At 39.5% G+C, this 27,126-nt stretch overlaps 1 protein-coding gene across 2 annotated transcripts in view; it reads right to left on the reverse strand.

Moving 5' to 3' along the window:
* Nucleotides 1-25,576, reverse strand: part of LOC127812464 (E4 SUMO-protein ligase PIAL2) — a 63,716-nt gene extending 38,140 nt beyond the window's left edge. The window contains exons 1-5 of one of the 2 annotated variants that reach the window (XM_052352855.1): nt 25,342-25,576; nt 4,086-4,158; nt 3,683-3,748; nt 2,814-2,879; nt 2,625-2,707 (exon numbers count right to left, since the gene is read on the reverse strand). In XM_052352855.1, the coding sequence (XP_052208815.1) occupies nt 2,625-2,707; nt 2,814-2,879; nt 3,683-3,748; nt 4,086-4,158; nt 25,342-25,532 (479 nt within the window). In that variant the 5' untranslated portion in view covers nt 25,533-25,576. Of the gene's footprint in view, nt 1-2,624; nt 2,708-2,813; nt 2,880-3,682; nt 3,749-4,085; nt 4,159-25,341 lie in introns of those variants that run through there. The other variant, XM_052352856.1, reaches the window with a different exon arrangement.
* Between the last annotated feature and the right edge of the window lie 1,550 nt (nt 25,577-27,126).

Genomic DNA, 27,126 nt, shown 5'->3' on the forward strand with positions numbered 1-27,126 from the left:
GAAAACAAAAAGGCCTATTCGAGAGGGCCTCACCCTCCCACAACTTCTTCAACAAATTTTTCCCAGATCCTTCTCCCTCTTTCTCTCCTCCCTTTTATACCTATTCCTCTTGCTCGTTCCAGCCACATGCTCGATTATTCCCTTCTAACTAACTTGTGACTCTTTTACCCTTGAGTCACTTTACTTGGTTGCCCACTTTACATGCTCAATTATTCCCTTCTTTCTTCTCTGATAAGTCTGCAATTAGTGTCATAGGATAGCTTGGATACAGAGATTAAGTTTGTGGACAGTTTAGGCACATGAAGGACATTTTTGAGGGTCAAGGAAGGGCTGATTTTGATCTCTTCTATTCTAGCTACTATGATCAAAGAACCATCAACTGTAGCAATTTTTCGATTACAAAAATAGGGTGAGTATGAAAGAAAAAACCGAGAGGAAGGAGTAATATAGTATGTGGTTTTGAAGTCTATAATCCATGAGTCTTTTAAGGGATATATCAAAGGCATTTAAAGCATGTGAAATTGGGGTTTGACCTGATTGTTGCAATGAACATGTACCTGAAGAGGATGATGCTTCAAGAGTACTTAAAAAGTATCGCAGCCTTTCAATCTACTCCTTATTGAATTCTTTTGGTTCATGGGACTATTTTTCCTCATGTGGAGTTGACATATTAACTTACCCTTGGCTCCTATGCTGATGTTGTCCACCTCTATTTCCCCATTCCTTGTTTGGTGGCTTTCCATGTAGCTTCCAGTACATATCCCTAGTATGTTGTGATTTCTTACAGAAAGTACACCACATATTCTCACGATTGTCATTGTCCATGGATTTGAGACCTGTTTTTCCATTTTCTCCAAGTAGTTGGTTCTTCTTAAACCCACGATTTCCTCCTCCTTTTGCCACCATTGCTGAGGCCTCAACTAGTTTGGGGTCCAACATGACACCCCTCCTGCTTTCCTAAGCTATAATAATTGAAATCACTTCATTAAGTGAAGGATCTTTGTCTATAAAATCCTTCAAGGTGGTTGCATCATCACTGTTCTTCATGTCAATTACCCTATAGTGATCCATTTCTTGCCATAGTCCCTTTAGAAAATTGGCATACTCAGTGACAGTTATGTTATCTTGCTTTGTTGCAGCTATTTTAGTCTTTAACTCGTAAATTTGGGCTGCATCCTTCACCTTCGAGTAGGTTTGTTGGATAGACTCCCAAACCTCCTTTGTTGTTGACAAAAACATGCAGGTATCGCTAATTTCAAGAGCCATGGAACTCCATAGCCATGCAATGATCATGGAATCTTCTTCATCCCATGTCGCATAGGCTGGATCTCCCTTCTTTGGTCTGGTTCCTATAATATGGTTAATCTTCCCTTTCCCTTTCAAAATGGTTCGAATCAACTAGGACCATTTAAGATAATTCCTTCCATCCAACCGATAGGCAGCATTAATTTGTTACAGTTCTCCCGACGGCTGAAGCAGCATGGGTACCCATGTTTCCCTTGTATCATGGGAACTAGCTTCATCAGTGGTGGCTAACATCTCCAATTAATGGGAAGAGCCAAGGGAAGAATGGGAAATAACGTACTATTGTAGCAATGAAGACTGTCCGTGATGGTTGTAGTAGCAAGTAAGGCTGGGCAACAATGAAGGTTGCTGGTGATAGGTTGTCAGTAGCAGCAGAAGAATAGTCGGCGATGAAGGCTCGGAAATAAGAGTCCTAGGGTTTCTTAGGCTCTGATACCATGTAGAACAAAACTGAAAACTTTGTATATTTTCCACTTCCACTTGATTACAATATATATAGGAGAAAGAAATCAATCAATCAAATCCATATAACTAAGGAAAAAAGAAGGAATCCTAATTACATCGATTACTAATTTACATCAATCACAACAATTAAGATTGATTATAATCAATCCTATAGATTGTGGGATAGGATTGATTATAATCAATTCCATAGATTGAGGGATTGATTGGGATTGATAATCAATCCCATAGATTGTGGGATTGTTACAACCTTTAAATCTACAAAATATTTGACCAATCACAAACTTGATTCATTGCAGAAAGATTTTCTAATTTTATAAACATCACAGGGTTATATAATGTTTTCTTTAAAAAGGAACAACAAGAAAGCACAAACCAGTGATAAGATGCTACATGAATCTTTCGGTGGACTAACCTAGCTAAAACAAAGGGTAGAATAATCAAATAAATACACCCATTGTTTACACTTTACAGGTTACATAATCATATGAAGCAATAAGCCTTGCCCACTCATCTGAGATGATCTTATGAAGAACAAGAAAGATTCACACCAAATTATTGTGATTTAGACAACCAAGCCAATGAGAGACTTCCCTAATGGGTAGGTAACATAATAAGAAAACAATACACATACCTTCTGCACCTGTTAGTTCAGTTCAGCAATCACCATGACAAGGAAGACAGAAGGTATTGCAGGGTAAAGTAGAACTAAAGCCAAGACCAATACAGGCTTGACTTCAGAGTTAATTATCTCAAATTGGCTAAACTAGTTAAAAATAACATGAAATAATGTAATATAGAAAAATATAACATCAGACCCAAGGTAGAAGGGGAGGCAGGACAAAATAGTGTCACACCTTGACATAATTGTTGACATAAATTGAAGAGAATTGCTTGCTTCAGTGTTAATGTCTCTGACATCGCAGAAACAGCTTGACACCTAAATATGAGGAAGAAAAATGGGTTGCATTAACACCACCTTATAAGCCAAATACATGAAATAAATTGCACAAAAATGTCAAGCAGACTCGGGAAACTGTCAAAACCTCGTCTACAAGAATAAGAAGTTCTTCAGCATCCTTAACTGTAAACCATCCATTCTTACAAGCACTCTGCCAGATAAAGACCAGGTCAGTATGCAAATATATTTGAAGCAAAAGATATTAAAATGCACAACTATCGACATTTGTTTGTTTTGGGGGGGAGATGTTGAGGTGAAACAGAAATTGAAGAAGAAATTACAATGCCTTGTATTACTGAGTAAACAAAAAGTAAGAAGATGAGTAGAGATCCCCATAAAAAGATGCCACGCATGGCATGATAAGTTCAGACTTTATCCCCATGGGAAGATGAATAGCATGACATCTAAAAGGTGATGCTGCTGTGACCCACATTAAAATATAACCTAAATTCTGTAGTATAAAAATAACAGCATAGTAATTCCTAATCTTTAGATTTGGAGAACAATAAAAATGGAAAATGGAAAAGGCTAATCTTTTACATTTCCAGTGCCACTAAAGAAAACATTAGTTATTAAATCCAAATCAAAATGTAAACAACTTTCTAGCCAAAATCAATATTAAAGAGTGTCACAGCCTAAAAGTTCTCATAGGCTAGTTGTTTCTCCATTGGTTAAGCATTTCACTTGCCCTCACAACTAGTATTTCCAGGACAAAGCACAGAAGCAGCATCATTCTTGCCAGCCAAAAGTTGGCATAGCCATATGACAAGAAACATTGAAGTTTGATTTGAAACAAAAGGGAAGACGTGAACAATCAAACAGAAAGCCATAAAAACTTTGCTTTCCTATTCAACTCTTTTAAAATGTGAAACCATCATTTAGCGAAACAAGATGAACAGCAGAGCAGATTCACTTCATAGGTGGAGGGGAAGAGGCAAGTATTCTGGAAAATACCTTGACAGATATCATCAACACCATAACAGCAGCTTGTAGAAAGGAATCATTTTTGCGTTGACATACCTATCAACCATATCATTGAATAAGAATGAAGGGATCCACATAAATTAATTGAATATTGAATATGTTGGTATAGGTTGCAGAAGCCTCTGGGTCATAGATTTGAAAAAAAAGATTAGCTAGACCTATCATTGGAGCTAGACCTATCATTGGGGACTGCTGCTTGAGATAGACAGATAATGCACATACTTCTTATACAAATACAAAAAAGTGCCAATCCTTTCATAATTTATTACATAATGCACAGAAAACACTAATGTCAAATAATAATATTCCACAGGCCAGCTCTAAAAATCCTTGCCGTTTGGCACAGGCATGCATAACTTATGACATCACTTACCTGCTTAAACAGTCGGTGTAAATCATGAAGTCTGGGTGGAACCTCACCATTTGCAATGGCATAGTCAATACCTCTGGATTCATGAAAACACTGTAGTAAGCTAAAGTGAATGTGTATATAGAAAACAATATCACAATGAGTTCAAAAAATGAAGTTATGCCCCCACAGGACCAGAAATATGAATCTGTCTAATAAAATTTAACCTTTGCTCTTTAATTCAGCTTGAAACATAGAAGTAAATTACAAAAAAAAAAAATCAACCTTTTCTCTTTAATTCAAACTTGAAAAGTTTAAGTGTAAACATTTCCCTCAGCCAACAACTTGGAACAGGCAGGTAAGGGTGATCTCACAAAACATTTTGTGTATAAATGAAGACAAAACAGTTCAGACCATCCTAGAACTACAATCATCAAATATACCCAGAGGTTCACCATGAGGCTTGGCTAAATATATATCGCATCTCTCAATTTTTAAAAAGTACATTGACCTCTGCTTTTATAAGATTTTGTAGCAAGTTTCTATCATCAGCATTATTTCAACAATAGTCAGAAAGTTATCTATTAATTTTTTCAAATTCCAAACCTATACTTAACAAGAAATGACATGCATTAAATCTAGATTACCTCAATCAACTGTATGTCCCTCTTTCTATCGTGTGTGCCACCTAGCCACCTACACCATGACCACAAACCCTAGCCCATCATCCAACCTAAGAAACCTCCCATTATTGTACCACCTTAAACTGTTAGAATACTGTATATATATTGTACTCTAGCTATTGTACCACATTAGTACACTTGTACTGCACGTACTACACTGTCCTGGACAATTACTTCCTATATGTAATTAACTCAGCAGTATCAAAAAGATATAACACAAATCATTCACCCATAGGGTTTTTTCATAAACTACCACCAAGCCATCACTACCACCACCCACCAACATCATCACATTGCCAGAATGCATTAACAAGCCCTACAGAATGCCACCACATCCCTAAAATACAACCAGCGCTCAGGCCAAACTTTACCATCGTGCATCCCACCCAAACCACCATGATGCGGGACGGCAATCAGAAGTTGTAAAAAGTAGGGAAGAAAGGGAACACATTGAGAAAAAGGAGAAGAAGCTTGAGAAGTGTCACAACCCTGAGGGTATTTTTGTAATAAAACCTATAGGTGCATAAGTGATTGTACTAAGCAGTTATTGCTTTAGCTACTTGTACCTATCAGGTTATGCCTAACAAACCAAGGCTACTAGCCTATAACAAGCCATGTAAGGAGGACGGGAATCATCAATGAAGAGATTGGTTCTTTCCCTCTCTTTTCTCTCTCTAATTATCCCTCCACTTTCTTCTCTGTTCTTCAATTTCCAGAATTAGTCAAGCCTCATATTCGAGGGTTGACATTCTAGTATTAGAGCTAGTGGTCCTCGACAACGCATTCACGACTATGGTAAAGTGAATTGTGATCGGTTGGAGCAGTGAGTGTGTGATCGAATCTAGAGATAGCAGAAGGAACGAGACTGAAGCAATTGGAGTCGAGAATGAAAGCACTAGAGTCTGGGATGACTCAGACGCATGAAGCAGTCACCCAAAGCAGGGAAGATGTGGCTACGATTAGAGATGGGATGTGGAAGGAATTGACGACCTCTCAGGAGAATATGCAGCGTGAGTTGGAAACACACAGAGAGGCTACGTATTAGTATGGTCAGAGGATTAACAGCATGTTCAACATGTTGTCGTCTCTACCTTAATTTCGGTATTTCCCCCCAAATTTATAGCTAATCCAGATCTGTCTGGTCAAGGCATATTCCCACGGGCCTCAAGGAGGAACGGAGGTAGAGGAGTTACAAGACACGAGGCCCAGTGTCTAGGTAAGGGATCTAAACCAGCATGCTAGTAATCACACACCAATGCCAAGGTTAGAGATACCCTTGTTTGATGGATCCAAGCTGAGGTGGTGGATCTGTCGGTGTAAACGTTTCTTTCAATTCTATAATGTGGATGAACCCCAGAGAATAACCTTGGCAACAACATATCTCAAAGATACGACTGATTCATAGTTTCAAGGGTGGTTTCGATCTAGGGGAGTTGAAACACGTTGGATTGACTTTGCTAAGGAGTTATGTAAGAGATTTGAAGAGAAGAATATGGCCGATGTTATTGAAGAGTTTAATAAACTCAAACAAGAGGGAACCGTCACAGAGTATTTGGAAAAGTTTGAGGAGCTAGGGGCCTTGATGTGGAATGCTCAACGATCCATCACTAAGCAATACTTTGTGTCAAGTTTTATTAGTGGTCTCAAGGATTAATTGAGATCTATGGTGAAGATGATGGTGCCCTCTATTGTTAGACAAGCGACCGAGAAGGCCAAGTTACAGGAGCTGACCTTAGAGGCTATCTACAAAAGGAACAGGGTCCAATCCCGGACCATTCCCTTAATTAGCCTACCAGCAAGAGGAAATTCTAAGACTATGGGAACAGGAGTGGTTTCAGGCCTATAGAAGGGGAATCAGCATGCCTTGGGAATCAGGAACCCAACTATGGAACAGAGGAAGGAGGCATCTTGGGTTGCGTTATAGATGCAGGGATCATTATAGTCCAGGCCACCAATGTCGAAGGCAATTGTTGAACATGGAAGGGACGGATGAGGAAAAGGGAGAAGAAGAAGAAGAAGAAGTAGATAGTGGGGTTGTTGTGAAAGATACCTCTGAGGAGGGCCAAGGAGATGAAGGGAGAGAAATCTCATTTCATGCACTCAAGGGAGACCTACTGGGAAAATTATCAAGGTGAGAAGACAGGCAAGGAAGAGGAAGATTATGGTGTTGAAAGACAGCGGCAGCACCAACAGCTTCTTGAATGAAGCAACTACCATTGAATTGGGGTGCAAACTCACAACCACCACTTCTTTGTCAATAACAATGGCGAATGGAAACAAGATGTATAGCCACAACAAGTGTGGGGCCTTTAAATGGGTGATGCAAGGGTAGGAGTTCACTGTTGATTTAAGAATTCTAGAATTAGAGGGTTGTGATGTAGTTCTTGAGGTGGATAGGATGAGGATAGTGAGTCTCCTAACCTTTGACTTCAACAAATTGGAAGTCACACTAGACATTGAAGGGAAGAAGCTGACATTGAGTGGCAACTTGGAAGCAAGGGGGGTGTAAGGTGATCATTGGTAAGAGGCTACAGAAGCTCATAACTAAAGGGAAGGGGCAGATATCCTAGATGTTCTCTAGTGCAGAAGAACAAGGAAGCCCTACTGCCAATGACTACTTTGCAAAGGTAGCACACCCTAAAGCTTTACAGTCATTACTATTGGAATTTAAGGATTTGTTTGCCAAACCTTTGTCTCTACCCCCAAATAGACCTTTTGATCATTCTATTCCCCTTAAACCCAACTCAGAACCTGTAAACACTCGTGCCTATCGATACCCACCTATCCAAAAGGCTGAAATTGAGAAGCAAGTAAAAAGCATGCTCAATGCCTTGATAATTCAACCTAGCCAGAGCCCTATTACATCCCCCTTCCTTTTTGTTAAGAAAAATGATGGTTCCTGGCATTTTTGCATAGACTACCAACAGCTTAATGCCCTTACTGTGAAAAATAAGTTTCCCATACCCTTAATTCAGGACCTATTAGATGAACTCAAATGGGTTGCCATCTTTTCCAAACTAGACCTATGTGCAGGGTACCATCAAATCAGAATGAACCCTACCAAAATCCCAAAGATAGCCTTCAAAACCCATCAGGACCTATATGAGTTTAAGGCATTTTCTTTGGGCTTACCAATGCTCCAGCCACTTTCCAAGCCCTGATGAACCACTTGTTTGCCCCTTACCTATGAAAATTCCTAGTAGTTTTCTTGATGATATTTTGATCTACAACCCTGATTTAAAACATCACCTATCCCCCCTTAAAACTATTTTTGAAATCCTAAGATCCAATTAGTTATATGAAAAGCTTTCTAAGTGTACCTTTGCAAAGGAAGAGGTGGAATACTTAGGGCATATAATCTCGGGAAAGGAAGTTAGTACAAACTCAAAAAAGATATCAGCCATGTTGGAATGGCCAAGGCCCTCATCTATCAAGGAATTAAAGGAATTCCTGGGGCTGGTCGGGTACAACAGAAGGTTCATACAACACTATGGGATAATGAATAAGCCCTTAACAGAGTTACTCGAGAAGGATAACTTTAAGTGAAACCCCCAAACAGAGGCAGCATTCATTACCCTTAAGAGAGCTATGACACAAGCTCCAGTCTTAGCCCTACCTGATGTCTCTAAACCCTTTGTGGTTGAAACAGATGCCTGTAACAATGGGGTGGGAGTGATATTGGTGCAAGAAAGGAGACCAATAGCCTATATCAACCAGGCACTTGCTACTAAACATTTGGGGATGAGTGTATATGATAACGAGTTGTTAGCCATGATAGTGGCTATAGATAAATGGAGGCTGTTAAAAGTTGTCTCGAGTATAGGATAAGAAGATCAGTGAAAACAGTGTATTTTAAAGGCCAATGAAGCATTAAATAAAAGTTTATATCTCAATTTGTAATTAGTAATAGTTAGGGGGTTAAACTATAAATATATATCTTCATTGAGATATATGCCCACTATTATAAATAGAGGACAAGGGGTAGCTGAGATAGGCAAAGTTCTCATTTTTAGTTTGTAACGAGTAGTGATCATTCCGAGAGAAAGGCTAGAGTTTGATAGCTTTGTAATCTTGGGGCGAAGGTTTGATGTACTCAGGAAATAGAAGGAAGAGAACAACTGTATACTGATCATTCTTTGAATAAAAGAAGGCTGCTCGAGGAGGTTCAAAACTGGATGTAGGGTTGTCCTAAAAGACAATATGAACCAGGATAAAATTTGGTGTTTATGGTTTACATTTTCTGTTTCTTGTTCATTTCATTTTGTTCTGTTTTGATTACATTTATTTTCTGTTGTGATGTTTGTGTCCAAACCGAGAGGATTGTGAGAGTGTCCAAGAGTGAACATATTTGTTGGTTTATAGGGTGATTTCTTGGGCTGCCAGTGCTCCCAATTTTAACAGATTGATATCAAAGCCAGGTCTCTTATCAAGAACCATCAAGAATCGTTAGAATTGAACACATACCCGCAAGAATGGCTTCTACAACCTCTGCCACACGGAATGATGTTGAGAATTCAATGGCCAAAATGATTTTAACCTATGGAAGATGAAGATGAGGGCCTTATTGGGAAACCTAGGTATAGATGAAGCCCTAGAAGCAAAAAAGAAAATACCCGAGTCTCTCCCTGAAGAACAGAAAAAGGAAATCTGTAATAGGAGAAAGGAAATCAACAAGAAAGAATTTAATACCTTAATTCTAAGCCTTGGAGACAAAGTATTGAGGGAGGTGTCAAAGATGACAACCGCGGAAGACCTTTAGAATAGGCTAAAAACCCTTTACATGACCAAGACTTTTTCTACCAGGTTATACTTAAAGACCAAGTTCTTTTCTTTCAAGATGGATAAGAGTCAAGAGCTGCAAGATCACATTAACAGCTTCAATAAGTTGTGTTTAGATCTTGAGAATATTGACATTAAGTATGATGATGAGGATAAGGCATTGGTTTTATTGCACTCATTGCCAAAATCATATGAGACCTTTGTAGATATCTTGAAACATGGTAGGGATAAATTGTCTTTGGATGATGTAGTAGGGGCTTTAAATTCAAAGGAATTGCAGCTAAAGGTAGAAGATACAAACTCAGTCAGTGATGCTCTCTCAGTTGGATCTAGACCGGATAGGAATGATCCTAAGCAAAGAGGGAGATCTAGATCAAAATCTAAGAATGGCAGGAGAAAAATAAAATGCTTTCACTGTCATGAGGAGGGCCACATCAAGAGAAATTGCCCAAACAAAAATAAAGAATCTCAAGAAAGAACCAACCCGGAATGTTCTAGTACCATGAGTGGATTTGGCTAAGAGAGCGCGGATGCCCTATAATTTTTTCTAGAAATGCTGGAAAAGAAGCATAGGTTATAGGTTTAGGGCGTACTCCACATAAGAAAATGGTATTACTAGGAAAATCTTAGGAGTTAAGAGTCAAGAGTCAAGGGAATCGGAGATGTGAAAATTAGGATGCATGGTGGATCAATTTCCAAAAGTCTAGAATCTGTAAACTTGTCCCTGGTTTAATTATAAACCTAATTTCCTTAGGAGAATAGATAGAGAAAGGTATCTAAGGCTAAGGATACTAGGGGAGGGAAAGATATAAAGGAATAGGAATCATGTAGTTTGGTACGGTTACCAAATGTAGAAGTCTCCAAAACAGACCTTGTATATGTCAAAATCCCATTAGAGATTAGTTTCCAAGATCTAAGGGAGATTTATTTAGGCCTTGTCTCATGGTGGAGCTAGGTGAAGTGTACCTAGTGAAGATGATGTGTCCCTAAGAAATTCCCAAGCATGTAAAAGCTTGCTTGAATTGAATATGATCTTGCTGGAATTTGCTTCTGGTATGAGGGATTAGGTTTAGTAGAGTTGTGGAATAGCTATGCCTAGGTCTCCTAAAGCTAGGGTTCTTATTTATGTTGGAAAACTCTACCAATAGGACATGAAATTTGTTTTTTCTAAGGTCAATGGATGAATCTGGAATGTTGTGTAAAGGAGAACAACAAGTATAGTCCTTTGGAAATGTCATAAACTAACCTATGAACCAGGGTATAGCAATAGGTAAACCTGGAAATTTCTTTGATCATCCTCATTGTGTAAGCAAGGGCTGAATTGTAAAAGAAACTCGTGTTTAAGATAGTTGGGCAATGAGGGTCCTCATGAATAGTGAGGGGGAAAGGGTGTATGCAAGTGATGTCTTGTATGGTGCAGCCCATGATGATCAAAATCCAAGTTAAGCAAGGAAAGGAAAGGACAATCATCTTGTAGGAAATGAGCAAGGGAATAAAAAGGTTTAGAGTGATGCCTAGGATGGGTAATTGATAGAACTCAAGATAGGTACCAGTGAGGTATGGAAAAGTTTGGTTTTAAGGATACTTATGCACTAGTTTGAGTGCTAAGGAATAGGCTGGAAAATAGAAACCTCTTGTATAAGAAGAGGAGATGCACTCTTGTCCAAATGAATGGCATGGAGCCATGGAAATTTGGGGAGAAATGAAACTTAGACTTTAAGTGAAAGATCCCTTTAGGTTAAATGGGTGGAGTGACTATTTGGAAATTAAGGAAGGTGCTGGAAATGGGAAAAAGTCTAGGAAAAGGCTAGACAAATGGCCATTGGTTAAAACAGCACATGAAGGCTTAATTTCAGGTCAAATAGGTATCACTAACAGCCATTATCCATGTGAAAATTAAGGGAAAAAATTGATCTTATAGAGTAGCCCAAGGGATTAGAGGCTAGAGGGAAAGGTAAGCAAGCTTGATTGCTTAGAAGGTCTCTCTATGAATGATAGTAATTCCCAAGGTGAAGGTATAAGAAATCTTATCCTTCTTCTAGGATAAGTAAGGATTAAAATGGAGTGTATAAGGAAGCTGTGAGTATTTCAATGGTATGCCTAGTGAAATGTAAGGCATCTTCACCGGAAATTGTCCATGAAAGACTCTCAAGGTGTAGCTGAAAACTTAGGTTAGTGTTTGAGAGTGTAGGATAAAAGAGAGCTGTAAATTCTAAGGCATAGAGGTTGGAATAGAAATTGACAACTTATGATAGCCTAGGTTATCCAAACCTAAGCATATCTTGATAGGCTGGTAGATAGAAGAGGCAACAAGAGAGATGAGCAGTCCTTTGAGTTTGAAGCAAACATAAGAAGGAAAGACAGTGGTAAAGCCTAAAGGCCGATTTTGGGAGCTAGGAGTAAGTCTAGCAGTGTTAAGACCAATCCAGGTAAGGTGCACTGTTGTTCTGATGCTGTGTAAAAGTTTAGACCCTTTGGGATAGAGAAATATCATTAAGTGTGGATTTGGTTTATGGTGGAGTGTACTTAGACGGAAAGTTATGTATTTTAGGATTGCAGGTTGTACAGATGGAACCCAAAAAGAATGTCTAAGTAGAGAAAGTTGAAATAGCCAATGGGCAGTCCACTTGGCTTAGATTCAGTCCCACCATGGAAAGGACCAATCATATTGATGTTAAGAGTTTATTCATTAGGGAAATCCTTGAGAAGGAGGAATCAATCCTAATAAAAGTTGCAGGTATAGAATGCAGCTGAAATGTTATCCAAGGGTGTTCCATTGTCAAATTTATAGCATCATTTGAAAATTCTTAATGTTTGTTGTTGTTGTTCTTGAGTGATCAAGTTTATGCAGTAGTTCAGATGAGAGCAGGTCAAATTCATCTATTGGAAGGCCAAGGCTTGGATGGATGAAACTTGAAGTATACTCAAGACAATGATGGAGAATTGTTAAAAGTTGTCTCGAGTATAGGATAAGAAGATCAGTGAAAGCAATGTATTTTGAAGGCCAATGAAGCATTAAATAAAAGTTTATATCTCAATTTGTAATTAGTAATAATTGGGAGGTTAAACTGTAAATATATAATAATCTTCATTGAGATATATGCCCACTATTATAAATAGAGGACAAGGGGTAGCCGAGATAGGCAAAGTCCTCATTTTCTGTTTGTAACGAGTAGTGATCATTCTGAAATAAAGGCTAGAGTTTGATAGCTTTGTAATCTTGGGGCGAAGGCTTAATGTAATCAAGAAATAGAAGGAAGAGAACAACTGTATACTAATCATTCTTTGAATAAAAGAAGGCTGCTCGAGGAGGTTCAAGACTAGATGTAGGGTTATCTTAAAAGACAATCTGAACCAGGATAAAATCTGGTGTTCGTGGTTTGCATTTTCTGTTTCTTGTTTATTTCATTATGTTCTGTTTTGATTACATTTATTTTCTGTTGTGATGTTTGTGTCCAAACCGAGAGGATTGTGAGAGTGTCCAAGAGTGAACATATTTGTTAGTTTATAGGGTGATTTGTAGGACTGCCAGTGCTCCCAATTTTAACAGAGGCATTATTTGGAAGGAACTCAATTCATTATCAAAACTGACCACCAGAGTCTAAGGTACCTACTTCAACAAAGACTACATACCCAACTGCAAAGGAAGGGGGTGTCCAAACTGTTGGGCCTTGACTACATAATACAGTACAGGAAGGGCAAAGAAAATGTTGTAGGAGATGCCCTATCAAGAAAGGAAGAAGTGGGAACTACCAAGCTATTACGACAGTGGTGTCGGATTGGGTGAAGGACCTTACTAACAGTTATGAAAAATTAGAGTGGATAAAGACCTTGCAGGCTCAATTGGCAATCAGATCTACTAGTGCACAAGGGTACTCCATTTCCAGTGGGTTGATCAAATTTAAAGGGAGATTGGTTGTGGGGGATGATAGGGAATTGAGAGCTAAGATCCTACAGGCACTACATAGCTCACCCTTGGGAGGCCACTTGAGCATCAAGGCAACCTACTATAGGGCAAGACAGTTGTTCTACTGGCTGGGATTGAAAAAGGAGGTGATAAAACTTTGTGTCAACTTGCATGACTTGCCAACGCTGCAAGCATGAGCAAGTGGCACACCCCAACTTGTTGCAGCCCCTTACTATTCCTAAACAGGCCTGGGAGGAAAGTTCCATGGATTTTATCGAAGGACTTCCAAAGTCAGAGGGCAGGGATGTTATTTTGGTAGTGGTTGACAGATTGACAAAGTTTGCTCACTTCATCAGCCTCACCCACCCCTTTACAGCCTAGGAGGTAGCTCGGGGATTCATGGATTCAGTTGCCAAGATACATGAAGTTCTAAAATCCATTGTATCAAATCGAGATAAGGTCTTTACTAGTCATTTTTGGCAAGAACTATTCAAGAACCTAAGGGTGGGGTTACATATGTCTACCACATATCACCTAAAGACAGATGGGTAGACCGAGAGGGTCAACCAGTGCTCGAAACCCTATTTGAGATGCATGTGTTTTGCAAAGGCCAAGAGCTAGAATAAATGGCTATCCCTAACCCAATGGTGGTATAACACAAGTTACCACACCTTAATCAAGAAGGCTCCCTTTGAAGCACTATTCGGGTACAGAACCCCCATACTACCATCAGTGATAGACTATCCTGAAGCTCAGATTACTACTCGGAACAAAATGAAGCAAAATGCAGACTGTAAGAGAAGTGACAAAAAATTCAGTGTGGGTAATCAGGTGTTTTTGAAAGTGAAAAGGTTTCTGCAACACTCATTCTCTTCAACACCTCCAGGAGTGGTGAGCCTTTCCCATAGTGGAAAAAGTGGGCAAAGTAGCTTATAAGCTACAATTACCTGCAGGAGTGGTGAGCCACCCTGTCTTCCATGTATCCCTCCTAACAGGTCTTTGGAGTCTAATGTTGCCATCAACCCTAACCTACCACCGGTGGACGAAGATGTGGAAGTGGAAGTAGAACCACAGGCCATTGTGGATAAAAGGGTGATACATTAGGAGCCCCTTCCCCTCACTCAAGTGCTGGTGCAACGGACACACTTACATCCAGATAACACAACTTGAGAACACCTACCACAATTGCTAAAGCAATTCTCACGAGCTGCTCAACTACTTACTTTCCTTGGAGACAAGAAAGATTTCAAGGAGAGGGGATTGTCACAGCCTTGAGGGTATTTTTGTAATAAAACCTATAGATGCATAAGTGATTGTACTAAGCGATTACTGCTTTAGCAACTTGAACCTATTCAGTTATGCCTAACAAACCAAGGGTACTAGCCTATAAAAGGCCATGTTGAAACTATTAAATAAGATAAGTAAGTGGGTATTAGTGTATTTATCTTTAAGTAAATGTATGCATATATATATTCTTGTACGCTCTCTTGAGGATATACAATCAGTGTATTTTATACATCTAACATGGTATCAGAGCCCAAACCCTAACCTAACCCTAGCCGCCGCCATTGCCGTCGCCGTCAACTGACGTAATCACCACCGGTCGCTTCGCCCGCCGTCGCCATCACCACCGGTTCCTTCATCGGCCACTGGCTTCGCTGGTTTCACGGCCATCGCGGCTCTTCTTCTCCAGATCCGACCATCTTTCGGCCGCACCCAGACCTCGTCGTCGCCGTTGCCGCACCTGTCCAGATCCGACCATTCTCTTCCGGCCGCGCCCAGATCTCATCCTCGCCCTCGCCCTCGCCCTCGCCGCGCCTATCCAGATCCGACCATCCTCTTCCGACCGCGCCCAGATCTCGCCCTCACTGCCGCCGCGCCTGTCCAGATCCGTCCGACCATCCTCTTCAACTCCGGTGACAGCTTCAGCTTCTGTGCGCCCAGATCTGACATTGTTCCAGATCTATCCTTCCTTCTCTTTGGTCCTATAATCCAATCTGCTCAAGATCTGCTACTTTTTTGCGCCCAGATCTGACATTGCTCCAGATCTGTCCTTCCTTCTCTTTGGTCCTATAATCCAATCTGCTCCAGATCTGCTACTTTTGTGCGCCCAGATCTGCTCTTCCGAGCAGCACAACAGGCTACTTCACCTGTCACATCCTTTGCTGACACTGGTAACCCTACTGCCTGCTTTACTAAATCTTCATCTTCCCTTAGCCCATGGATCTTCGACTCCGATGCCACCAATCACATGTCTAGTAATCATTCTCTCCTATCTCATGTTCAAACTTCGCAGTCTCTACCTCCTGTTACATTGGCTGATGGCTCTCAAACCTCAGTCACGGGTATTGGTACCGCATTACCTCTTCTTACTCTACCATTATCATCTGTTTTACAGTTACCACAATGTACCTTTAATTTGCTCTCTGTCAGTCAACTCACTCACAGTCTTCATTGCTCTATAACCTTTTTGTCTGATTCTGTTATTGTGCAGGATTGGAGGATTAGACGAACGATTAGCACGGGACTTGAGTCTCACGGTCTCTACTATCTATCTCCGCCTGCTTCTTCAGTGGCATGCACGACGACAACTTCCCCACTACAAGTCCATTGTCAGTTGGGGCACCCATCTCTTCCCAATCTTAAGAAGATGGTTCCCAGTCTCTCTAGTATTTCTTCCTTAGAGTGTGAGTCTTGTCAACTTGGAAAACATAGTCGTAGTTCTTTCCCAAGTAGAGTCAATAAACGTGCTAGTTCTCCTTTTTCAGTAGTCCATTCAAATGTATGGGGTTCCAGTCGTGTCAGTTCACAAGATGGTTTTCGTTATTTTGCAACATTTATTGATGATTTCTCTCGGACTACATGGTTATATTTAATGAAAATGCGTTCAGAGCTATTTTCAGTCTTCACTACATTTTGTGCTGAAATTAGAACACAGTTTAATTTGCATATCCGTGTTCTTCGTAGTGATAATGCTCTTAAATATTTGTCTCTCCCATTTAAATCTTTTATGGTATCCAATGGGATTCTTCACCAGACTTTGTGTCCTAGAACCCCACAACAAAATGAGGTAACTGAATGCAAGAATTGTCATTTAATTGAGACAGCCCGCACGCTTCTCCTTCATATGCATGTTCCACTTCAATAGTGGAGCGATGCTGTTTTAATTGCATGTTACTTAATTAACTGCATACCATCTTCTGTTCTTAATGACCAGATTCCTCATTCCATTCTTTTTCCTCGAGTTGACTTATATTCTCTTCCTCCTTGTATCTTTGGGAGTACGTGCTTTGTTCACCATCTTGCTCCAAGTCGTGATAAGTTATCCGCTCGTTCCGTCAAATGTGTTTTTCTAGGTTATTCTCGCCTTCAAAAGGGGTATCGTTGCTACTCTCCTCAATTAACTCGATATTTTATTTCAGCGGATGTTACCTTCTTTGAGTCATCTCCTTATTTCCCTTATTTGTCTACGATCTCCGATTCTGTGTCTGTTGGGTTACCTTTACCTATCCCTTTTCTTGACCTAACATCATCTCCATCTCCAATGTCTTCACCCTCTCCACCATCCTTTACCTCTCGCCTTGATCGCTCTGATCTTCAGGTCTATCAATGGCGTCCACAACTCGTGGCCCAACCAGCACCGATAGTTGTCGCTAGTCCGCGGGAGCCGTCTCCTGACTCATCCCCTGTACCAATTCGTTCTTCCTCCTCCGGTCTGTCGCCTTCGACTCTTGATCTTGACTTGCCTATTGCTCTTCGTAAAGGTACTCGCCATCCTATTTCCCATTTTGTTAGCTATGATTATTTGTCCCCTGGATATTTTGCTTTTATTTCTTCTTTATCTTCTGTTTTACCTCCTAAATCTGTTCCCGAAGCTCTTTCCCATCCAGGGTGGCGAGCTGCTATGGTCAAAGAAATGTCTGCTTTACATTCCACTGAGACTTCGGACTTGGTACCTCTTCCCATGGGTAAGTCTACTGTTGGTTGTCGCTGGGTTTACACTGTTAAAGTTGGCCCTGATGGCCGGATTGATCGTCTTAAAGCTCGCCTTGTTACCAAAGGATACACTCAGGTTTTTTGTTTTGATTATGGCGATACATTTTCTCATGTTACTAAGATCTCCTTTGTTCGCCTTTTCTTGTCCCTTGCTGCTATGTTTCATTAGCCTCTTCATCAACTAGACATCAAAAATGCCTTTCTCCATGGCGATTTACAGGAGGAGGTGTATATGGCGCAACCTCCTGGCTTTGTTGCTCAGGGGGAGCTTGGGTTGGTGTGTCGCCTTCGAAAATCGTTATACGATTTAAAACAGTCTCCTCGAGCTTGGTTTGGTCAATTTAGTTCAGTTGTTCTTGAGTTTGAGTTAACTCAGAGTGAAGCTGATCATTCTGTTTTTTATCGTTCCCAGTTTGGCTACTACATTCTTCTAGTGGTGTATGTTGATGATATAGTACTTACAGGAAATGATGATGTTGGTATCACTGAATTGAAGGCACATCTTCACCAACAGTTTCAGACTAAGGATCTGGGTCCTTTGAGATATTTTTTAGGTATTGAGATAGCTCGGTCAAAGCAAGGCATCTATATTTCTCAAAGGAAGTATGCCTTGGATATGCTAAAGGAGACAGGATTGCTTGGATGTAAGCCTATAGATACCCCTATGGATCCAAATATAAAGCTGTTACCGAGACAGGGGGAGCCCCTTTCTGATCTTAGACGCTACCGTCGACTAGTTGGGAAACTTAATTACCTCACAGTCACTCGTCCTGATATTTCATTTGTTGTGAGTGTGGTAAGTCAATTCTTGGATTCACTTTATGATAGTCACTGGGAAGCAGTGATCCGTATTCTTTGGTATATTAAGGCTTCTCCTGGTCAGGGTGTATTGTATCAAAATCATGGACACAATCAGATTGTAGGATATACGAATGCTGATTGAGCAGGATCACCTAGTGACAGGAGATCCACATCTGGATACTGTGTATATGTGGGTGGAAACCTAGTCTCTTGAAAAAGTAAAAAGCAAACTGTTGTCGCCAGATTCAATGCAGAGGCTGAATACAAGGCAATGGCCGTAACAACATGTGAGCTAGTGTGGTTGAAGCAATTAATTGAGGAGTTAGGGATTACGCAAGTTAAGTCTATGCAATTGATTTGTGACAACCAGGCTGCAATACATATTGCTTCTAATCCTGTGTTTCATGAGAGAACTAAGCATATTGAAATTGATTGCCATTTTGTTAGAGAAAATGTGCTCTCTGGGGATATAGTTACAACATATGTGGGTTCCAACGATCAACTGGCCGATTTACTCACCAAGTCTCTTAGAGGGTCTCGTGTGAATTATATTTGTACTAAACTGGGCATGCTCAATATATATGTTCCAACTTGAGGGGGAGTGTTAAATAAGATAAGTAAGGGGATATTAGTGTATTTATCTTTAAGTAAATGTATGCATATATATATTCTTGTACTGTTCTCTTGAGGATATACAATCAGTGTATTTTATACATCTAACAGAAACGAAAGAATAAAAGTCGAAAAGCAAAAAGAGAATTCTGAGAATTATTACTGAATAGATTCAACCTCACATTGCAAATAGAGAATAAGAGAAGAGAAGAATAGCCAAGCCTCATATTCGAGACATAACAAGAAGGAGAAGTAAAGCCAATAGAGAAGAAGAGAAGAGAAGAATAGCCAAGAGAGGAAATCAATACCAATGTATTCAATAATCAAGAACAGAATAAAAAGTTACATATGAGCCTTATTTCTAGGCCAAAAGTAAACCTAACTATAGTGTGTTTAGGAATCTAAATCCTAAAATGATTTCAACCTAAATCCTATTTATCTATAATTATCTAACAAAAAATGGAAACAAATCAAAAAAACAAGATAACAAAATAAATCCTAATCTAAATCTAATTTCTAAAACCAAAATAAAATCAAAATAGGAAACATATCCCTATCATTCTCCCCCAGTGGGAGAAAAAACTCAACCTTGAGAGTATGACTGTCACATTAGCATGCTTGTCATGACCCTAAGGAACCCCAAGGATATATTAGTAATACATGTCGTGTTTTCCTTATTAGTTGCCCAAGGATATATTAGTAATACATGTCGTGTTTTCCTTATTAGTTGTATTTTCTGTTGTTGTTAGCATTTTCAATTGTAAGCCTATAAATAGGCTTGAGTAGTTAGAGGAAGGGGCTTAATGAATGATTTGAATCTCAATTCCCTCTCTCAATACTCTTCCACGGCTTCTCTCTCTCCCCCTCAATTCTGTTATGTTCTTCCTTTCCCTCCCTTTTTGCTCTTCCTTCCTCTAATTCTTATCCAAATTCCTTCCTAAACCCTAGCTAAACCCTAGGGTCATGACATTTGGTATCAGAGCTATCGTCCTCGGCAATTTTCTCTATTGAGTAATTTCAACAATTATCGGCAGTGAATTCTGGCTATTCTAGTTCGACTTTTGAAGCAAAAGTAGACCAGGTGATTTTCGAATGTGATTCCGACACTTTCTAATAGCTGGTCCACATCAGAGTAGCAATTTCGTGAAGTTAATTCAGCAAATCAACAAAGAGAATCGGTTCTCAAGAGACTGCTACGAGTACTGATCGAGGTGAGCAGGGGCAAATCGGAAGACACCACTTGCGTGGAAGTGGATCGAACTGGCCAGAGTGTAAGCGACTTCTGACAATTGATCGAGTAGAGATTTAAACGGAGATTAAGGCATCGAAGAGAAGCAGATTGGAGCGATCGAAGGCTACAACGATCGCAGTCGAGTCCGAGCAATCTCGAATCCGCTGTGAATCAAACGCGGAATAGGAGGACCGTTATCTGCATGCGGCCATAGGCTATTGCTCTCAGTGACGAAATCAAATCAGGTAAGGACGAGTTACGTAGCGGAAGTTGCTTTCAAAAGCAAGACGTTGGACGGTGATTGGGTTCCAACTCCGCTGGGGCTAGCCTTAAATCAATTTGATTCTAGCAAACTCGCTGCATGTGATTGAGGCGAAAGGTAATAGCGGTCGGGAGCGGAAATGCAGATCTCCGTTGTTGCTTGTGAGTTAAGCGAGTCAGGATAGGGCTGATCGAGGTTGTTTCGTGAGGTTCCAGTGACGGAATTATGGTGAAGTTGGAAGCTGCGAGTGGGCGAACTTGAAGGCCACACAAATTCGATCCTCGATTGCTGAAGTGAGGTTGAGGCGAGTAGGAAACTGCAGTTGGCGAAACTGAGAGTCGATGGCTTGAATTTTGAACGCGAACTCAGAGGGAAGTCGATTGTTAGTTGGCTGAAACTCAGGCGAACATCAATTGAGACCAAAATTCTCAAGCGAACGGCAGAAGCCTGCCATTTCTTGAAAGCTGATCGAAGCTGTTTAGATCAGCGATTTTCGGAAATAAGTGCGCAACATAAGTTTGGTTTTAGTGTTGCAGTACGGAAGTAATAGCGAAAGGGAAGTGTCGAGTTCAAAAGTTGCCTGGCAGGTTTCTGAAGATGCTTAGAACAAGTTGTCTGAAACTGTTCAAAGCTAGCATATTGTTTGAGGTAGACTCGACAATTGTTTTGGAGGCTGTTCAACAACAACTGAACTTTAGAGGTTGTAACTGAATTACAGATTAGGGAAGATTGTACAAAATAACGAGCTATGGAAGGTCGATTTTCAGAGGCTGTTGATCATTTTAAGAGGTTGAATTCTGAAGCTAAAGAATCCAAGGTAATGCAGGAGGCAATGACCCATGGCATGAAGGATAATACAGCCAGCAAAGAAAACATAAGGAAGGATCTAGCTGCCTCTCGAGAAAGAGTGCGGAGTGACTTGGAGAGGCATCGAGAGATGATGGAGCAACATGTCCAGCGGATCAACAGCATGTTTAACAAGCTGTCTTTGCTACCTCAATTCCGACTATCACCGAATTTTCCTCCCCGGGCAGTAGCTGATCCAATTTTGCCCAGTCAAGGCACCCTTCCTATGACCTATGGCTTGCAAGAGGCCAAGGAACTACTGGCCTTGAAATCGGAAATTCAGGTAAGATGTTCATCTTCCCACACTGTCAATCATACTCCAATGTCTACGGAAGGGGAGATCAAGTGGACTGATCTTGTTGGAAATTTACATGACCAATTTGGGATGAAAAAGAACATGATTAAGGTGACTGAGGAGTTCAACAAATTAAGTCAGGACGGATCGGTTACAGATTATTGGGATAGATTTGAGGAGTTAAGATCCCTATTGTGGAGTAATCAGCCAGGTTTGACAGAGCACTATTTTGTATCAAGATTTGTTAGTGGTTTAAAGGACAAACTGAGGTCAATGGTCAGGATGATGATGCCGACAACTGTGAAAGAGGTAGCCAAGAGAGCAAGGCTGCAGGAACTCGCCTTGGAAGCCATTTTTAGAAAGCAAGAGTTGCAGCCTAACAGTTATATTAAGGGCAGACAATTGATTGAGGAAGCTTCTAAGGCTGCAAATCATGCCAAGCATGAATTGGAGGAAAAATTGGAATTGGACCGGCCAATTGTAACTAAAGATTTTAGCAAGGAAGAGAGATTGGACAATGCTATCGGTGGGGATCACTGTTCATATCTACTGGAGGTTGATGTATCAGCAATAGAAGGGAAGGATGGCGATGGTGATAGTGTGTCCTTGCAGCTGATGAAAAGTATGAGACTAATAAAGACCTAAGGATAAGGACGGTAGCTGCAAAGAATGAGGAAAAACCTAAATTGGATCAGGCAATTCAGGCTGCCAAGGAAGTAATGGTAATTGTTGAAGAAGCTATCAAGGTTTCACTGACAAAAAAATCTGCTGGAAGTTAAAGATACCCCAATTGAGGATACCTCTACTAAAGAGAAAGAAGACATTGGGAAGATGGTGGGGAAATTCTTTATGTAAGGGAACGAGACTTTTGTTGCTTTGATAGTTCTCATTTCCATTGGAAAGCAGCAGCATCGAACCAAATTTCAGCCTGCAAAGCAATTTGACTTACTCTCTACAGTTAGAGAGATTATGGTGGAAGGTGTGATAGGTCAAATGGAATTAATTTTGAAATCAACAAGGAATGGGTGGATGGCTGGAACAGGTGCCACAGCGAATCATGATATTGCTGTTTTCGGAGGAAAAGACATGGCAAGACAAAAGAAAAGAAAAGTGAGAGATAAGAACAAGAAAAGGCGAAGAAGAAAACAAATTATTAAGGCTGGAATTAGCTGAATAATAGGGTTAACAACAGCCAATTCTTGGGGACAAGAATTGTTTGAAGGGGTGGGGATTGTCATGACCCTAAGGAACCCCAAGGATATATTAGTAATACATGTCGTGTCTTCCTTATTAGTTGTATTTTCTGTTGTTGTTAGCATTTTCAATTGTAAGCCTATAAATAGGCTTGAGTAGTTAGAGGAAGGGGCTTAATGAATGATTTGAATCTCAATTCTCTCTCTCAATACTCTTCCACGGCTTCTCTCTCTCCCCCTCAATTATGTTTTGTTCTTCCTTTCCCTCCCTTTCTGCTCTTCTTCCTCTAATTCTTATTCAAATTCCTTTCTAGACCCAAGCTAAACCCTAGGGTCATGACAATGCTGTTGAGCCTTATGTAATAGGTTGTTAGGCCTCGATTAAATATGCCACGTGTATTGGCATGTCACGGAACCATGCCAAGTTTTGCTGCGGATTTATTTTTCTGCTATGTCTTTAAATTGCTTGCTATGTTCTTTTGTTATTCCATAGAATTCTCTTTTATTCCAGCTGCTAGTTAGTTAGAGAGAATATCCAGCTGTAAAGGTGTTTGGGATAGAACAAAATAGTTGGTTATGAGAGCTGCAATCTGCTATGGCAGCCCCTAGGATAGCTATATAAGTCCAAACGGCTCCTAAGAATCATTATCGAGAATCAATCAACAAATTCCAAATTTACTCCCTGCTTTCTCTCTATCTCTCCCTCAATCTTCTTCTTCTCTCTAAACCTTTCTCTTCTACTACCATTCCCTATCCCATTCTAATACTCCTTGGACGGAAGTTGACAACAGTCCCAGCGACTGTGACATGGCATAGCTAGAGGAATGTTCCAATATGTCCTATGGCAAGTTCTAAGGCAAGTGAGATGGGATAACCGTTTTTGGCGCTCAATCTACGCCTACCCCCATATGATAAATGAATTGGAAATCAGTTTTCCTCTCATTTCTGAATTCTCTCTCTCCCTCTTCCCTCACATCTATCCCCCTAATTACCCAATTCCCCTCTTCTCAATTCCTCTCAAAAATTGAGAATTCTCAATTGTCAGATCAAAGATCTAACAAATTGGTATCAAAGCAAGGTTTTGGCCTACAATTTCCAGTGATCTCGTTGCAATAGCCGACGGCACACGTATGAAACAGATGGAGATGCAGAATCGGGTAGGATCAATGGAAGAAGCTATAAGAGCCATGGTTGATAAGAAGTTGGAGGATGTTTCAGATCGGTTGTGAAAAGAGATGCAACAATTCGCACTAATGTTCTCAAATCAGGCACCAGTAAGGTTGTCCCCTGACTTTCCCTCTCGTGAGAGAATGGATCCAATACTCCTGGGTATTGGCACAAGTCAGAGAGTAGTCGGATCCTCTGAATAGGGGGTTGATCCGACAGTGATGGGTGAAAATATGGTGGGAAGGAGGCTAGAAGCTCCGGTGAATTCTGGCCATTCGAATTCTCCGATGCCTACGTTAGAATTACCAATGTTTGATGAAATGAAGCCCCGGTGGTGGATCAGGAGGTGCGAGAAGTTGTTCAACATCCATCGGGTGGCTGATGACCAAAGGGTTACTCTGGTAGCAACATACCTGAACGATGCAAGCAATGTCTGGTTCCAAGGATGGCCCCTCTACCATTATGTATAAATGGACTATGTAGCATTTGAAAAGGTTGTATCTGAAATGTAAATGAAAAAACAGATAACACGGCCAGATGCATTTTGACCATGTGGAGATTAAGTACCCTATCTTATAAGGTAGCAGATATTGATCAACACTAGTACGCTACTTGTTCAAGATCTAGAGGTGCTGGAAAGAAGAAAAATCAAACCACTTTGGAGCAGCAACTGCAGCTTTTGCACGATAAAATATAATTAATGGCTCATTACCAATTCATCCATTTTCAGATAATATGATTTGAAGTCATAAAATAGATGTGGTCAGAAATCACCCGAAGAAAACATGAGCATTCACCAGATACATCTTTTTCCTCTTAAAAGTCTCTACAAACTCCATGCACGACTAAAAGTCCTAGAATAGCAACTTGTCAGACAATTGGGGAACCATACCACATTCGAGCAGCACAAAGAATCAGTAATGGCGCATTACCAGTCATAAAAACATAGCAGTCACAAATGACATACGGATGAGGACGCAGCAGTTTTTTTTTTTTTTTTTTTGGGGTGGGGGGGGGGGTTAAAAAAGAAAATATAAGGCCAAGCATTGCAACAGTCTGACATATTCCAAAGAACAAAAGGGAAGAATATACAAGGGCTTCTTTTTTGTTGGGCTGGGGATTGGTGCATAACACAACCAAAACCCACGAAATGTTATATATTGCCCTATCCTATACAAGCTCGAGAAAACAGGAGAATTAAACCTAAACCAGATCCAATTTGGACTAGACAGAGAGCTTCAAACAACAGATTTGGGAACTTACAATTTCACTGAACAAGGAACCTGTGCCCAAATAAATACTCAATCCACCATCATATATATCCAAAACCAATCAACTAAAAGGCCTTATGCGGAATTCAAGAATAAATCTAAAAGACTAAATAGGTCAAATTCAAACTGCAAAGCGAGAAAAACAACGCTCGACTCTGGAATAAAATTAGAATTATCAGCATACAGACATTTATATACGAAAATAAGCAAGGATTCTAATGTTCTAACAAGGAATACCTGGCAAGGGCAAGGCAGAGGTTGGAGAACTCAACGGCGTCATTCTTTGGTGAAGAGCAGAAGTGCATAGCTAGCCGATCAATGGCGACACAGATGCGAAACGAGTTTGAGATTGTGTGCTTCTGCACAGAGCTTCTGGCAAAATCCACTCCTGCCACCGCCGTCGGCGAAGTTGTCGCCGCGCCACCCATTCGCACAGCGGCTCTGGCTCCTCTTCTCTGTACGAGTTTCAGAAAAACAGTTGTTTCAAATGAATTTGAAATTCAGAATAAGAACCTTTTTTGCCCTGGAATTTTCGAGAAGAAAATGGGGCCCACTATAGAGAAAAAGTCAAAAAACGATATTATTTTTTTATTAAATCGATTTATATATTTTTTTTATTTTCGATCTTATCCCATTGAATAATGTGATAGGTTTAAACAAAAATTTATTTTTTAATTTTAATTAATGTTAATCTAATTCTTGTCCCAAAAAGTGAATCGCTCACCCAGATGCCTCATACTCGGCCCGACAGAATGTGAGGGGGTTAATCATGGTGATTCAGTTAGGCACAGTGACTGGACTAGTGCTCACTACGCACAAAGAGCCCCTTATTTTGAGATGTTAATCTAATTCTTATCTACACAGAGGATTGCGCATGTTAGGAACTTTTTCAATGCTTACAAAAAAAATAATATTATATTGGTTCAAATATAATAATAAATTTATTAATTAAAAATATTATCATTAAGTTATTGTTTAAATATAATAATAAATTTATTAATTAAAAATATTATCATTAAGTTATTGTTTAAATATAATAATAAATTTATTAATTATAAATAACATCGTCAAGTTATTTGAACTCTACAATAAAGAGAATAATCAAATTACACAAAATAATTTTCATACAAATATTTTGATATTTAAGTCAGACATTAAAAATTTGAATATTGTATTTAAATCAATATCGGATACATACATTTTTTTTAAAATGATAACATGTCTATTTATAAATGAGCATATTAGGATAATATAGAGGAGCATATTAAGAGTTATGTGAAAATGATATATATTATCTATAAGAATAGATATACTCTGAGGAGAAAATTCTTCCAAGAGTTATGTGAAAATGATAGACCTCAAAAAACGTATCTATTCTTACAGATAATATATATCATTTTTACAAAATTCTTGAAGGAATTTTTGGATGTCAAAGTTATCGTACTTACACTTTATTCGGGACCCTCCCCTTATCAAGAGGAAATTTACAAGACAAGTCAAAGCTTGTCATGATTTTTGGGGGACATGGTCCCCGAGGATGGTCTCTAGGAGAATGTAATGGTTTCTCGACCTCTTTACATCTCTGGTATTTTAAAGATTGTAAAGCCATCTCCAACCACATTCCCTATTCTACTCCTTATTATATTATAAATAATTCACTTTCTATTCTGATTTTGTTTAGAAAACTGTGCATGCTCCAATTACACTCCCTATTCTCCTCCCTATCCCACTTGTTTATTAATAAATTTCAATTCTATTTATTTTACCTCATTTATAATTTTTATTATTACAAGATTTTATTATTTATTTGATAATTTAATAATAAATATGACAGTATTATATTTTTATAATATTTAATATATTTATAAATAAATTTTCTAATATTTTTTAAAAATAATTATTTAACAAAATTATTTAAAATATTTCCATAATTCAAAATTTAATTGTCAAACTGTGTAAAAAATCACAAAAATAAATACTATCCTTGTGATATAATAATTACTATTTTAAATACAGCATTAA

Source organism: Diospyros lotus, chromosome 11, assembly GCF_014633365.1.
Source record: "Diospyros lotus cultivar Yz01 chromosome 11, ASM1463336v1, whole genome shotgun sequence".
Classification (NCBI taxonomy): domain Eukaryota; kingdom Viridiplantae; phylum Streptophyta; class Magnoliopsida; order Ericales; family Ebenaceae; genus Diospyros; species Diospyros lotus.